The sequence below is a fragment of the Eptatretus burgeri genome, chromosome 4 (genome assembly GCF_056783735.1).
Source record: "Eptatretus burgeri isolate ZD-2024b chromosome 4, Ebu_testis_v1, whole genome shotgun sequence".
Classification (NCBI taxonomy): domain Eukaryota; kingdom Metazoa; phylum Chordata; class Myxini; order Myxiniformes; family Myxinidae; genus Eptatretus; species Eptatretus burgeri.
In genome coordinates, this window is record NC_140964.1 from 66,275,677 (window position 1) to 66,292,164 (window position 16,488).

Below are 16,488 nucleotides of genomic sequence, written 5' to 3' on the forward strand. Positions count from 1 at the left end.
AGATGTAGGAACATTACTGCGGGGATTTGCTTCCATTCAGCCACAAGAGCATTAGTGAGGTCGGGCACTGATGTTGAGCGATTAGGTCTTTCACGCAGTTGGCGTTTCAATTCATCCCAAAAGTGTTCGATGGGGTTGAGGCCACAGCTCTGTGCAGGCCAGTCGAGTTCTTCCACAATGATCTCGACAAACCATTTCTGCATGGACCTCCCTTTGTGCACGGGTGTATTGTCATGCTGAAACAGGAAAGGGTTGCCACAAAGTTGGAAGCCCCAAACTGCTGCCACAACTTTGGAAGCACAGAATTGTCTAGAATGTCATTGTATGCTGTAGCATTAAGATTTCCCTTCACTGGAATTAAGGGGCCGAGCGCAAACCATGAAAAACAGCCCCAGACCATTATTCCCCCTTTACAGTTGGCACTGCATTCGGGCAGGTAGCGTCCTCCTGGCATCTGCCAAACCCAGATTCGTCCGTCGGACTGCCAGATGGTGAAGCGTGATTCATCATCCCAGAGAACGTGTTTCCACTGCTCCAGAATCCAATGGCGGTAATATTTACACCACTCCAACCAACGCTTGGCATTGCGCATGGTGATCTTAGGCTTGTGTGTGGATGCTCGGCCATGGAAACGCTTTTATGAAGTTCTCGATGAACAGTGCTTGTGCTGACGTTGCTTCCAGAGTAAGTTTGGAACTTGGTAGTGAGTGTTGCAACCGACGACAGAAGATTTTTCCACGCTACGCGCTTCAGCACTCGGCAGTCCGTTTCTGTGAGCTTGTGCGGCCTACCACTTCACGGTTGAGCTGTTGTTGCTCCTAGACGTTTCCACTTCACAATAACAACACTTATAGTTGACCGGGGCAGCTCGAGCAGGGCAGAAATTTGATGAAATGATTTGTTGGAAAGGTCGATCGTATGACAATGCCATGTTGAAAGTCACTGAGCTCTTCAGTACGGCCCATTCTACTGCCAATGGTTGTTTATGGAGATTACATGGCTGTGCTTGATTTTATACACCTGTCAGCAATGGGTGTGGCTGAACTAGCTGAATCCACTAATTAGAAGAGGTGTCCTGTCCGCATACTTTTGGCCATGTGGTGTATGTTCTTAGTCTCAGATTCCTCCAACACAGAGAGTACAAATCCCCCGAACAAGTGAACGCAGACTATATTAGGGAAACAATTTCCAACTAAACTTGTCAAATACCCATTGAATGGCCAATTTTTTGTGGCACATTCGCTACACTGGTTAATATAGACTTAATATGCTATAATTCACACCAATCAGGCACTTACATGTAACGTTACACAATCTGATAGCCATAGTGACACATGTAGGCAGACAGAGACTGATTAAACAAGATCATGACAATAATCCTGGATGAGCCCTTGGGTGGTCGAGGCCCCGGGACAAGTGCCCCGGTTGCCCTTGCGTAAATCCAGCCCTGCTTCCACCTCTGACATTCCATTATTTTGCAATTTTCCGTATCGTAATCCAGCAATTCTCCCAAATTGTCTGCTCAACACGTTTAATGTTTGCTCAAGTGATGGCAGTCATTTGTATTTGAGAAGGCTCAAGATCGCTCATCAATTTTTTTTTTCGATTTTGCACAACATCGAAGGCTCATATCGTGCAGCTGCCACACATATATCGACATAGACGAATACACAAGGCAACACAGAACTCTTAGATGAGACAAACACAGCCACTGAGCTTGGGGGACGTTCCATCACTTCCCAGGGCACTCTGGGTACCAGCGATGCCGCAACAATAGCACCACCTTTGTCACCGCTCTCAGCAGGAATTTCCTCCTCCTTATGGATGCCAACCTATGGGGATTGTACGTGCTCTTATCCTTTTAAATGCTGAACCTCAAGCAAGAAAGCAACACGTTTCATTTTTTAAAGTCTTTGGTATGACTCAGCCAGGGATTGAACTGCCAACCTCCCAGACTCGGAGCAGACGCTATTAGCATTGCAACACCGAGACCGGTCAATTTGCAGCCATTTTTGAACTCCCTGCACCATTTCTACCCACAGACATGTATGAACAAATGGTCTCCTGTGAATTTCAGCTCATTTGATGTTTCCCTCACAAGGTCCTCAACGTGGCCCCCTCTGCTCAGCATTCACGACGATGTACGCTGCCATCTTGGTTTTACCCACAATCGTTAGACCAAAATTGATGTCAGGACCTTCCTGTGAAAATTGCTCACCGTAGACGATCGTTGCAGAAAATTTCAGCATCGGTCTCTTCTTTTTTACATGTTCAACGATAAAAGGTTCATGTCAACAATGAACCGCCCTGGTGGTTTGTCTTTCCTTCTTATTTTTCTTGGTCTTCTTTTAGTTCTTCTTCTTGTCTTTTTATTACTTCGTTTATTTCGACATTTTGACTACTTTATCCAGATTGCTTTGCAAATGCTTTAAAGGCTCTCCATGACGGACTACATAGGGATCTGCCTATTCCAGGTGTTGGGTGTTTGGCTTACTGCAAAGATTGCGAAATATATAATACGCACCCATGTGACTATAAGGTCAGAAATTCGATGTGCAAGCTTATGGTTCACCCAATAAGGAAGGCCGGGGTTGAATGGGGTGACATTTGGCCATGTCTACAGAAGTCTGAGATATTCTTTTGTTTCAGCTTCCTTTCAAGCTCAACCTTGATTATTTCTCTCCTTTATGGTTTAGCGATGTTCACTTTGGACTTCCTGACATTGTCTATTCCACCATGATGGATCAGATGTTCGCACCTTTTTCCAGTTTATACAACATTTCACATTTGGTAGCCAGGGGTATTGGATGTGTTCAGAATTCTTCTGAGTGAGGAGCCCCCCCAACATCTTTATTCGCTTCCTAACAGCATGTTGCTTGAAAATCGCATTAAACACACTAAGAGCAATAAATACGGTTCTAGGGTGAGCAGGATAACTCCAGAACAGGTCGACGTTTTAGTGCAAAATGTGTCTGAAGTCACTTCAGGAAATGTGTTTATTATACTGTATTAGGCTACACATTCTGACACAAGGGAGCAGAGGAAAAAAAAATCAGTAAAGAAAGAGGAGGGAAGACTATAGGATGGAAAGGAATGATTGTTGTTTTATATCCAGCTGAAGGCAGTCAATCACCTTGAGGAATTATGTTGGAATGTATTGCTCATAACATGAGTTCTGCAACAATTTAAATGCCACCTTTTCCACCTAAATCCAACCTGCCACAAGGAAGTTACACTTTCATCAGGGCCGATGAAGTGTCCCTGGCGGAATGCTTTCCCATCTCATCCCCCTGGTTGGAACAGTAGCATCATCACAGCACCAACCCTCTGTCATCACGCTCCCCTCCTCTGTCACTGAATTAGACAAGGCAGACACAGTGAAGCCTGAACACATCCATCACACGCCATCTTGGTACTCTGCCGATATTGAAGAGTTGTCAGTGCATTTGGTGGAAGAAAACTCTCAGGCAAGCTTTAAGTACAAGAAATGATTAGGTATATAGTTGCATTTCAGCGCAGCTGTTATTCTAGGGCATGCATCGTTCTGCAAAAAGTAATTTTTGGGATCAAGGGTAAACCTTAAATTTGCATCCAAGCAAATGAATGATCACATTAGGAAAGGAGGGGCAGCACCCATTACAGCTCAGTATTCAACTTGGCACTGGCCTTAGGAATATGCCTGCAATGGCTTATCATGTACAATTACTGTTTTGCAAGCAAGTCACCCATAACTTGTGAGGAAGTATAAATGCTCAGCTCAGCTCACGACTCTGAACACTTCAGAGGGGTTGCACCTCTCAGAAGGGAATACTTTGTGGGGTGGATGAGGCATGCGTTTGGAAGCAGAGCAAATATGTTTGAGACGAGCAGTGAAAGAACAGAAAGAAGCTTGGAAGGAGATAGGGATAGGGGGAAATAAGAAAAGGAAAGGGACATGTGTGGAGGATATTGGGGGCATGGAGAGTGGTCAAAAATTCTGCCATATTTGCATAAGTAACTCGAGAGTTCACAGAGCACTCAGTCGGTGCACTCATAGGGCACAGTCATCAGTAACTCAATCGGTGTCATCCACGCAGTGTTCAAGTATACACTGCACTTCAATTTTAATTTAATAATGATTTTAAAGATAAAAAATAATCTCGAAGTTCAGCGCTATTGGAGCAGTCTTACACACCACCCTACAGAAAATGTCCAAGTACTACAAAACTGGAGGTTCTTGGAAGTATTATGACAGGAGATTTGTGTTCTACAGTGTTCAAGTACATAATTCAATTAAAATAGAATAAAGATTGTAAAATCGTTTGAATAAATTGATTCTGAGCTTCACCCACATTTTACCATAGCGTCGATAACACCACCGTATCTACCACGTTGCATTAGTTTTTCGTGCCTGTTGTTTGCGTCCTTTATGACATCCTTAAAAACAGTAAGTTTCCTGTTTGGAATGATTTTAAATTTTGTTTGACAGTTTGACTGCCAGTTTGTACAGAGTAAAATATAATTTCACTCCTTTGTGTGCATGCGCATTCAGGACAAATTCAGGGTATAAGTATGACAAATTTGTATTCTGTAAAACAACGAATTTGTCCTCCGATTCATGTTTCCATTTGTGGTCAAGATATACCATAACATTCAATTTGAACATATTGTTCCTCGATCATAAATTGATAAGACAGGCGGACGGACAGACATGAACCAATTGCTTAAACCCACTTTTCTCTTCGCGTGCGTGGGGTTAGAAATATACGACCCCTAATCGCAACAACATTTACTGCTCACATCAGCCGAACTGTTTTTACAACATTCGGTGTCATCTGCGATGAAGTTCAAGGTGTCAGCAGTTTTTCATAATGTCATTAGCGGGCTTGTTTGGGGTAACTGTTTGAACATTGTTACAAGCTCTTCCTGAGTTGAAGACACTGTGGATAAATAAAAAAATATATCATATTTCTAATCTTCCTCCCCTACTCCTGCTTCCCCCCTCCAAAGACCTCCAGCACAATTGAACTTCATTGACCACATTGTGGGAAACATGCCGGAGGAACAGATGGAACCTACCGTGCAATGGTAAGTTGAATCCTCAGTATTGCTTTTCCATTTCTGTCCTTGGAAAGATCTTATTGATGTGTGTACTTTTTACAATACTGAGTGTACATTGCAGGTACCAAAAGAACTTGCTGTTTCATCGTTTTTGGTCGGTGGATGACAAGCAGATGCATACCTCGTATTCGGCACTACGTTCTGTCGTCGTCTCAAACTATGATGAAACTATCAAGATGCCGATAAATGAGCCAGCGCGTTCCCTCCGCAAGTCCCAGATCCAAGTATGACTCGCAGATTGATCTCGGGTTCCTCCATTACAATAATTTTTTTTCTACTGACATTTGACTTTTAATGGAGGGTCACTTTGGAATTGTTTTACTTCAATTTGTTGAAAGTTGATTCGCATATTTTGTCCAACAGGTATTTATGCAGGAAAATACGAGCAGAGCTTTGGCGAGCCTTTCGTCGCATTGTGATTTTTCATGACTCCATTACCACAATGAAAACACTGAAATGTACAGATCAAAGGACTTTTTTGTATACCGTACGATGTCGAGGCTTGTATAAGAGCTAACACACAGAACATATAACAAAGGGAGCAGGAGACAAGAGGGGTGGGAGAGGGAAGCACAAAACAGTGAGGAACAGAGATATTAGATCTGTGGAAGGGAACGAGATGGGGTGGGATACGCAGGGTAAACAAGATGGACACTACAGGGAGTTTCAGGAAGTAAAGCAGGGAATTTGAAGGAGGTGCGTTTGGGGTGGATTAACGGGGGTAGAAAAGATCATGGTTTTGGATGGTGGAAGATAAGAGATGGTGGTGAACAGCTGTTTTGAAGGCCTGGAGGGAAGAGTGGGATTGAAGAGAGTGTGGAAGTTTGCTCCAGAAGTGGGGAAAAAAAAAGAGGAATGAAAGAGTGAAGGTGAGCAGCGATTGTTGATTTTGGTAGTTTCATCAGAAGGGGGTTGCTGGCGGACCTTGCGCGCCCTGCAGAAATATGGGGGGATAGATCTCAGACGTAGCGGGGGGGGGGGGCGAGGCCGCAGAGGAGACGGTAGAAGACAGAAATACCACTAACCTGATTGAATGACAAAAAGGAGTTTTTGTCATTCGATCAGTGTGTAAGCAACATCTCATTGCAATTTGAGTATCGTCCGGCCCACGCAAACACTAGTTGTACACAACCTTACACTAGAACGGCACTCGGTAGAGCGCATGCCTCCACCAGGCTCAACAGACCTTAACCAATATCTAATTAGCTTGTTGTCACCAACCCAACTCATCAATCAAGTTTTCTCCTCACCCGGCCACAACGTTTTGAAATATTGTGCTATCCAGTGTATCGTTTTTGATCCTCTCTCCCAATGCTGAAGAACCACTTAACCTTTTGAACCTTTGTGGCCGTTTTACCAGCTGGACCAGATTGTGATGGAACAATGTCAAAAGATGTCGTGATGATAATCCATGAGGATTGTGGTGTTGTATTGTGGCTTCGTAGTATGGTGTTATTCTTCATTGTGCAAGCTTGGTGTTGGCTTAGTGGTTATGGTGGTTGGCTTGGGATATTTGGGTCCTGAGTTCAAGTCCCGGTTTCCACTGAATTAACACCAGGTGGGGTTGACTCAGCCTGTCATCCTTCCGAGGTTGGTGAAATGAGTACCAATGTACTGGTATAGAGGAACAGCATCAGCAGCATAGTCCCACCCCAACAAAATGATAGCTACCCGGCAGCCGAGCTGCCATATGCAAGAAGAAGATTCTTCATTATTATTATTCTTAATTCTTCTTCTTCATCCATCACAATCCCACAACAAAAGTAAAATGTCAAAATATGTCGTGATGGTAATCCATAAGAGGATTGTGGTGTCGTATTGTGGCATCGTAATATGGAGTCAGTCCTACCTTGTTTGGTTGTTCTTTTTTCAGATTTCATCCCTCAATGTTTTTACATTTTTCTTAAAATGTTTTTTTCTTGTTTCTGCAATTTCTTTCAAGTAATAAAACACTTAATGTTTTATATATTTTGTTATTTTTGTATGGATTAAATCCATCTATGTTATTCAATTGTTTTAATACTTATTTCAGTTGATTTGGGGGATGCTTTGGATATGTATTGCTTTTGGAATGGTTTTGTCCATTCCCCCACCCCCACCTCCCACGATCCTGCCTTAGTTTGGTTGAGTCCACATTTATGTTCGATTTCTTTCTTAATAAAACTATTAATGTTTTATATATATTTTAAAATTTTGGGTTGCATGCACTAGACCAGACACAAAGTAACTTCCTTGCGTTGGAATCACTATCGTTGCTTCAGTAGTTGTTGAGGTAGGTCAGGCTACAGTTTTACATTGTCATGAGAGGGGAACAACCACGAGAAGAAGTACAAATTGATGATTTAACGATCTCCCGATTATGGTGCTTTAGCGATGTATTTTGGCATCTTTTTAAATCCTGGTCGTTCAGAAAACGCTCGAGAAAAAAAGGTATGACTTTTAAATGCTTATGACTTCACGCTATAGTAGTTTATAAGCATATAATTGTGTAGACATTTGAATGGGTGGCCTTTTTGTTTTCCTCATGTCATCCCTCCAAATGGAGTACTACTGTGTTCCATGATATTGGTACTCTCACTCACCTCTTTACCCTTCTGATCAATGTAATGACTGTCTGATACCCTCCACAGGAGTATGTGGAATATTACGGGGGAGCTGGGGTCCAGCATGTAGCGCTCAACTCCAACAACATCATCAGATCGGTGAGGGCAAATACTGCCAAATACAGTGGCCTGCAAAAGTATTCACCGCCAACCAATAATGACGCATTTCGATGAATTACAAATTATGCAGAAACAATTTTTCCAAATGAACTTTTTTTTTATTAATTACTGAACAGATCAAACTAAACACTGTTATCGTTGAAGGCGGTTACATGTCCGGAACACATGCAAAAAAGCATGCACAAATCAAAATTCACTGGTTACAAAAGTATTCAGGCCCTGAGCTCAGTACTTGGTGGAAGCACCTTTTGTAGCAATGACTGCTGTAAGTCTTGTTGGGTCGGTTGGATTTCACCGTACTTAAAAGGATAATGAGTGACTTTGAAATCTTCTTATAACCCTCTCCTGAATGATGCTTCTCCACCACTTTATGTCTGACTTCTTTGGGAAGCTTAGTGGTCTTCATGTTTGCGTTGTTGGTTGACCAAGTGAGTTGCACCTTAAAACTTCTTAGATAAGTGGGGGAGCTTAATTTTTAAGTTAAATCACTGATTAGATATACAGGTGAAACATATTACACTTACTTTGTAACCTTTGAAACAAATAATTTGCTCCTGAAGTGATTTAAAGTTAATTAGGCAAAGGGTTTGAATATTTATACAAATGAGAATCATCTGATTTTCTCTGTTTATCTCACTTATTCACATTTATCCGCATTTCAGCTTTATTACTTTGGAGTAGTTTGTGCAAACTCTCTATATTAAGTTTGATTTTAAAGCATCATGAAATAAGCTCAAGTGGCATCAAAATGTAAAAAATTTGGAGGGGGGGTTGAATACTTTTGCAGGCCACTGTAATGCTCTTCAGAGCTTGCTGTTAACAAATCGAGATGCTCACAGCATAATGTGATGTTAAGGACCAAAGTTTCACTTTATGTTCACCACAATTGATTTTGCAGTGAAAATGTTTCATCTTCCTCTCCCATTGTCCTACTGACTTTTTTGTCACTCATTTTCCCATCAGGTTATGAATTTGAAGTCACGAGGTGTCCAGTTCATGTCAATACCAGATTCGTACTACAGTATCCTCCGAGACAAACTACGTAAAGCAAGCATCACCGTCATGGAGGATCTTGATAAACTGCAGGTCTTGCATGGTGCTTGAGCAATGTCTGAGGGTTTGTGTGTAAGGGATAAAGTTTAATATTCTAATCATAAAGGTTTGCCTTGTGTTTACAGATTTGCCTTGTGTTCTTTTTCTGTGTACATAGGAGTTGAAGATCCTGGTCGATTTTGATGAAAACGGTTATCTGCTCCAGATCTTCACAAAGCCATTACAGGATAGACCGACTGTCTTCTTCGAGGTCATCCAGAGACATAACCACAAAGTAATAAATCCTCTAATCTCTATACTTCTGTACCTTTTCCTTCCCCATGTCCCACTTAAATCCATCTCCATAGTTCACCAGCCTAGGTCACTTGGAAGCAGGATAGGTAACTTCTTTGGTTCCTGGTTCTTAGTTAAGCCTGGTGTTGGCTTAGTGGTTAGGGTGGCTGGCTTGGGATCTTAGGGTCCTGAGTTTGAGTCCCGTTGGCCACTGAATGAACACCACGTGGGGTTGACAGCCTGTCATCCTTCCGAAGTTGGCGAAATGAATACCAGGCATAGCATCAGCGGCATTGTCAGGCCCCAACAAAATGATAGCTACCCGGCAGCCAAGCTGCCATACGCCAGAAGAAGAAGAAGAAGAAGAAGAAGAAGAAGAAGAAGAAGAAGAAGAAGAAGAAGAAGAAGAAGAAGAAGAAGAAGGTTCTTCGTTTGATCCCCCAATAAAGTCAAATGTATGATTAAAAAAAAACATTTCGTCTACTTTGGTGCCAACAGAAAAAAAGGTGCATTATAGGGTGTGCCATCTTTCAGTGAGGACATGAAGCTGCCTGTCCTATCTGCATTTGTGGAGATGGAAAATATGTCAGGGTTTTAGTTGTTTTTTTGAAATAACTGTCAGATTTTAGAAATGTACTGCAGTGATGTAGTCATTGAGACTTTGCCACTATCTCAAAATACAACTGACAAGGAAAATTACCAAATATAGTTTTATTTACATGTTTTTTGAAGGTCAAGTCATCCATATACTGTGGTTCAGCTAGAGTGCATGGCAGGGGCGTTGCTTAGCACTCACTGGCTCATGGAGCACGTACCAAAAATCTATTTTAACCACTTGGCTACAATAGGCCACTTTATAACGATTAGCCTATTTTTCTACATGGGCCACTGTGCTAAATGTTTTATTGGTGGTGGGGGGGGGATCTGAAGTTCAAGGGGGCTTGAAGCCCCAAATATTTTTGAAATCAGGGCACACATGTGAAGCTTCGCTGCCCAGTTAGACACCACAACTAGCATAACTTCTGGCAGTCTCAAAATAATTCCTTTACCATGGCTTCTGATGCAGGCCAACATCGTACTGGCCAACCTGCGCCATAATGTGGCATATGCCTGAGAGAATGCTTAAAAGCCATGGGAAATTGGAGTTTGCCAATAAGTTAAGTCCTATGAAATAACCTCCAAAAAATCTGGATTTCTAGAAACCTGTCGGGAAAGAAGGCTAGAGACTTTTGGACACGGAGATCCCCAGCAGAAGAATGCTGGAGAAATGTCTGGTCAGCCATATTTCACCCAGACAAGTAAACCCAACATTCACTGCACATCATCCAAAATGCCTGGCTTCTCTCGAATGAGAAAACAATGTTTTGAAATTAATTTGAATCGGAGCTCTCTGCAGCCATCACCGGCATCTTTTCCCCGAGATGAAAGATTATAATAATGTGTTGTTACCTTTCATCGATGAAGATGGCCATTCAAAGGTGATTTGTGTCGGAGTTAAAGATCCTGGGTGCATGAATTTGTTTATCGTGAACCAGACAGATAGCAACCTTTGAACTGCTGCCCAGACAGCAACCATACTTTGAGATGGCAAGCAGTTTAACCCGGTGTCCAAGGAATATCTGAGATTACCAGGCCATTTACTCCCTGAAGTTTAGGACAGGAATTTTGGAATTGAGCTTAAGTGCAGGTGATACCTCACCTCCTCTTTATCAAAAGACACCATGGGATCTTTAACTTCCACCAACTAATGGTTTTTACAGATGGGACCCCAGCTTACAATCAGTCCGAGGGAGGGCACATCCATCGATGCAACAACCTGTCTGAAAAGCACCAATCCAAAAGTTTATATTTTTGCCAAGAATGAAACCCAGATGGCTAAAAGGTTCTTGTGCTGCTACCTGCGCACCATCCTGTTGAACTCGATGAAAGATCATTCAAAAGTGACTGTAGTGCATTCATTATGACCATACAACACATTGTATATGATTTCACTGTCAAGGGGTTCCCAGGTGACATACTTCATGTTCATTTAGCATCTACTGATGCAACTCAGTGATCGTCTCAGCTGGACATGAACTTATAAATGCCAAAGGAAAGAAGAAGCAGCTGGAAGATGCAAATCTCTGGACAAGGTACCTAAAATTCTGTCATGCACAGATGAATGATGCCTTCTTTGTGGAGGCTCATGAACAGGAACTTTACATGACGTGGAATTCAGGCACCGTGTTCAAATCTTCCCTCATGAATTGATAACTCCCTGCAGCAGGCACATTCTTACTTGCCCATCATGCTCCATTATTTGCATGTATAGCAGACTGAATCCTCCATTGTTATTATTTTTTACTTGCAGTTTCACGGTTTTTTGGATTCTGCAAATCTGGTGGTATTTGTAAAGTCATATGTTGCTCTACTAAATAATGGGTGGTTTAAGACCATATTCGTTTATGTGCCAGAGACTGAGAATATCTACTCGAATCATAGACCCATGATTTTCGTTAAGCCCTGCCTGTGCTCCAATGGTGGCCTTGGATAACTTAAAGACCGTTATCTTGTTTAAGAAGTCAGATAAAGCTTAACTCAGATTTGTGCCAGAAAGTTACGACTGATGATGTGGGGTGCTGAAGGACACAAAGATCTGCTCAGCTGCCAAAATAACGACCCTTATGTTCCACCAATTTGTCCCATATTACTTTCAAAGGGAACGTTTCAAATCCATTGTATGGTATTTTGGAATTAAATAAAAGCCTTGGCAATGCTCTCAGAATACGAGGTCCATCTAAAAAGTAACGGGACTGACTTCACAGAAATTTTATTTCAAAAAATATATTGAAATCACAGCTTGTCTCCTTCAAAATAGTTTCCTTCCAGTCTCACATACTTGTCCATCCTCTTCTTCCACGCTTCGATGCACCCCCGGAAAGCTTCTGGAATCCTCCGGAGCTCCATCGTCACGGCCCTTTTGATGGCCTCCACATCAGGAAATCGGGTCCCCTTGATCAACCCCTTGAGCTTGGGGAATAGGAAAAAATCACAAGGGGCCAAGTCTGGCGAATACGGGGGTTGCTCCAGAGTTGGCACATTCCTCTCCGCCAGAAACTGTCGAATGCTCAGGGCACTGTCAGCAGGGGCGTTGTCATGGTGGAGCACCCAGGCGTTGTTCTCCCATAAGATCCCTCCTCTTCTTCTCCCGGACTGATCTCATGAGGCGCCAGAGGATCTCCTTGTACACGTATTGATTCACTTTTTGACCCTGTGGTAGAAACTCGACATGGATGATGCCCTTGATGTCAAAAAACACAATGATCATCACCTTGACCTTCGACTTCGACATCCTTGCTTTCTTTGGTCTTGGTGATGCCGGACTTTTCCACTGATGACTCTGCCGTTTGGTCTCGGGATCGTATTCGAATATCCACGATTCATCGCCAGTAACGACTCTCCCGAGCAGGTCTGGATCGTCCTCGAAGCGTTCGATAATGTCTTGACAGACAGTAACCCTTTGCTGTTTCTGGTCCTCGGACAACAGCGTGGGGACCATCTTTGCGCACACCTTGCGCATTTCAAGATTTTCAGTGATGATGCTCCAGACAGTGTCCTTGTTGATGGAAAGTTCCTCAGCAATCATCCGCACCATGAGTCGACGATCTGTGTGCACCATCTGCTTCACCCGCTCAATGTTGTCCACCGTTCTGCTCGTAGAAGGTGTTCCAGACCGTGGATCATCTTCAACCTCCTCCCGTCCCTCTTTGAACCTCTTGTGCCATTCAAATGCACGTGCACGTGACATCGTTTTTTCCCCCGTAGACTTGCTGCAGCATTGCAAAGGATTCGGAAGGTGTTTTGCCAGGCTTGGCAAGGAACTTCAGATTGGCTTTCTGCTCACGACGCATAGCACGACGACTCAGACTAGACAACGTGTAAAGCACGACCTGTAAAAAATATCACACAATGAGCGCAGTCAACCATCAGCAATCATATATATTGCTGGAATGTTGCGAAAGACTGTGATGCAACCTGCTCATTCAAGTTGTGTAAGTGGAGCACACAGCAGGCTCAGGCCGATTACTTTTTAGACGGACCTCATACTTGTTATCCACTCCACATCTATTCCAAAAACACCATTGCATTGTGATTACAGACAACTCTTCTGTTGGAAAAACTTCTTGTTGGTTATTTCTCATCTTTACCACAGAGACACGTGACCTGACCTATCCATTTGATTGGTAGTTTCGCTTCAGAGTAACATCTTACTATGATGCAGGTCTCGTGTATGTGGGTGTGGACGTATCGATGTAGCCGAAATCGTGCCCTCTGGAGGTGTGTGTGTGTGCTAGTTCAGCAGTGGATGGGAAACAAGATAGAATTCAGTTGTAAAAACTTATGTGCAGTTTGAGCATACAAAATAATTTCATTTGAAACTAATTAAATGATGCAACTATCACAGAACATGGTTATATGAGCTGTTTAAGAAGAACAGTACCGCAGTGCACGTCTTCGACGAGCCCTTCAGCTATTACTGTATAAATCACACGGTGGTTTACGTGCACCTCTTCAACACAGTAGTGCCAGAACCCAGGAACCAAAGTTCATATCGAAGAGAAAAAACAAACAAACAAAAAAAAACCTCAATGTCTTCACGAGGCTCGGTGTCGTGATTGTGGTCAACGATTTGAATCCTTGCTGAGTCATACCAAAAACTTTTAAAATGGTGTGTGCTGCTTCCTTGCTTGATGCTCAGCATTTCCAAAGATAGAGTACCAACAAACTACCGAAAGTTGGCAAAGGTAGCGCAGGTTTTTATGGACCTAATGGCTTCTTCCTCCTGTGTCAAAGTTCTTTGTAAAATAACACATATTATTATTATTATTATTATTATTATTATTATTATTATCATTATGAATTTGCCTTGAAAGAACTAAATAGAACAAATCAGTTTAAATTAGTTTTCTCTAATGTTAGTTCCTTATGTTAGTCACACATTTTTACCTGTATTTTTTTCCTTTCTTTTTTTACCTAACTTGACATGCTGTGACCATACCTTCAAATGGTGTTGCTACAACTACCTCGAATTGATTATTTGTACTACAATAACTCTTTTTTACAAATGGAAATGTGCACCTACTAATGATAAATTATATTATCTATATAATGGTCAAAGATAATCTATCAGGAAAAAAAAATGTATCACTTGAAATCGTCTCATCCCACGTCCCTTTCTGTTTGTTTGTTTTTTTTTTAACATCGTATCTCTGTCTTTCCATTCCTTCCACACTTTGTTTTCTCCTTTCCACGACAGGGCTTTGGCGCTGGAAATTTCAAGTCTCTCTTTGAAGCCATCGAGCATGACCAGGCTGCACGGGGGAACCTTACTGTGCTGACACCTCAAAATAATATTGAAACCTTAAAATAGATCTATCTTGCATAAATATGCTGCCATCTTCATCAAAAAATAGGAAATCTGTACCACAACCCTACAACATAGAAATATCACAGTCCTGCACTACCACTCTCCACATGACTTATGGCAAATGGTACAATCCCATTTTGATGACAAAGGTGCATTTCACACAAACAGTCCCCACCACAATGGAGCGTTTCAATAATTTTCTCTACTAGTAATACACGCTCCCTAGAGGAGAGCATGTATTACGAGTATAGAAAATTAGGATTTGTTTTCGGAATAGGCATCGTTTCCCCACCCTCAATACCCACTCCCCCCCGGCAGGATCAGTAGTTCAACCACTTGCACTATTCTTTGTGTACAGGTGAAAATCGTGTCTCCCATTTCTCGCTGGGGGGTGGAGAGGGGTGAGGGGGGAATTATTTTTGTGCACATGACCTGATCCCTGGGTAGCCCCAAGCAAGTATGCAAAATTTGGTGGAGATTGATCCAACCGTTTTTGAATCTATAATGATCAGGCTTACATACATAATTCATTCATTCATTCATATATACATACATACATTCATACATTTGCCTTATTTTAGTATCATTATCACAATTCCGAATGATCGCCCATGTTGGGAGTGTACTCTGACAGGCAATGGTATTGTTCTGCTTGTAGCTGGAGTAGCAATTCTAAAGTACTAAGCAGAACCCAAACTATCACATTTGCACAATTTTGGCTACTTTTTTGCAGTTAAGGTGCTCTGATGTGACATGCACTCTGGGATATCTTGTTCTTATCTGTTTACAAATCTGTGTGATTCCAGGCTTGTGGCTTTTAAAAGACGAGGAGATTTGGCCGAATGGATGAAGTATTTAATTGCAAGAACGCTTGCTCGTTGATGGTTCTTTCCAACTCCAAAGATCACCAACATGGAAGCCATTGTGATCTCAGAACTCTCAATTAATAGCAACCATTTTACCAGGAAACGTTTTCCCCGACATGTTCTTTGCATGGTTTTTTGCACTTTTCGGGATTTTCTGAAGGAAAATAAGAGCAGGATTGTAAGAGCTTTAGTTGCGCACTCTATAATTCTCACCAACTGAACAGCAAAGCCAAACATTTCACTGTTTTTGAGCCGTACATTTTAATAGACCCATCTTTATCATGCAAAATGGGTGGTGATTATTATGAAGATTTGTATGATTATCAATCATATGGAATGCATTTTAAAACAAAATAAAATGTCAAAATTAAATCTTTATACAATTCTTTGTTTTTTTAATGTATATAAAGAAATATTCAGGATTATCTTCTTGATTCAAACACTGTGCAGGGTATCTCTGACTATGCCAAGTAAAGTTTGTTCGCTGTCACACTGTTTGTCCATTGCCTCCGATAAATGTCCAAGTCGTGCTTGGAAAGTGGAGTGCGTTCCTACGTCCTTGTCTTTCTATGGGACTTGGGCTGACAGGAGAATTCAGAAGTCGAAAACTGTTCTTTGAACTATCTAGTCATGCCTGACATCACTATGCACTTCATCCTCGTGCTTCTGCGGCAGAGTTACATCAATGAGTGTGCCTTCCTGCGCAGGAGAAGTCAATTTGGCTGACCCATCCGCCAGCATTCACTTGTGGACATAAATGTAGGAAAGGTCAATTTGGCTGTCATATTCGCCCTTTGAAGATTATCCCAAATAGAAGAAGAGAATATACTGCATGGTACATCTAAAGGGTAGGCCATTGTGCTGTAGCCCGATTCCAAATTCCTGCCATAATTATCTTTTGGGGTTATGGAATCAAATTCAATAATGTATAGTAATATAGATGTAACATTAGGTTGATGCAACCAGCAACCAGTTGATGCATACTGAATGTATGAATCGATGTAATGTATAACGTGCAAGCTCATCCCAGAGCCCAATTGATTTACAAAGACACTTACTTTTTAAT

The 16,488-nt window shown here is 41.9% G+C and overlaps 1 protein-coding gene across 1 annotated transcript in view; it reads left to right on the top strand.

The window, feature by feature from the left end:
* The window catches only part of HPD (4-hydroxyphenylpyruvate dioxygenase), a 56,378-nt gene extending 40,584 nt beyond the window's left edge, over window positions 1-15,794 (top strand). The window contains exons 9-14 of the mRNA XM_085878506.1: window positions 4,990-5,067; window positions 5,162-5,324; window positions 7,731-7,802; window positions 8,787-8,909; window positions 9,034-9,150; window positions 14,446-15,794. Coding sequence (XP_085734632.1) covers window positions 4,990-5,067; window positions 5,162-5,324; window positions 7,731-7,802; window positions 8,787-8,909; window positions 9,034-9,150; window positions 14,446-14,559 — 667 coding nt within the window. The 3' untranslated portion in view covers window positions 14,560-15,794. The remainder of the gene's footprint in view (window positions 1-4,989; window positions 5,068-5,161; window positions 5,325-7,730; window positions 7,803-8,786; window positions 8,910-9,033; window positions 9,151-14,445) is intronic.
* The last annotated feature ends 694 nt before the right edge of the window (window positions 15,795-16,488 follow it).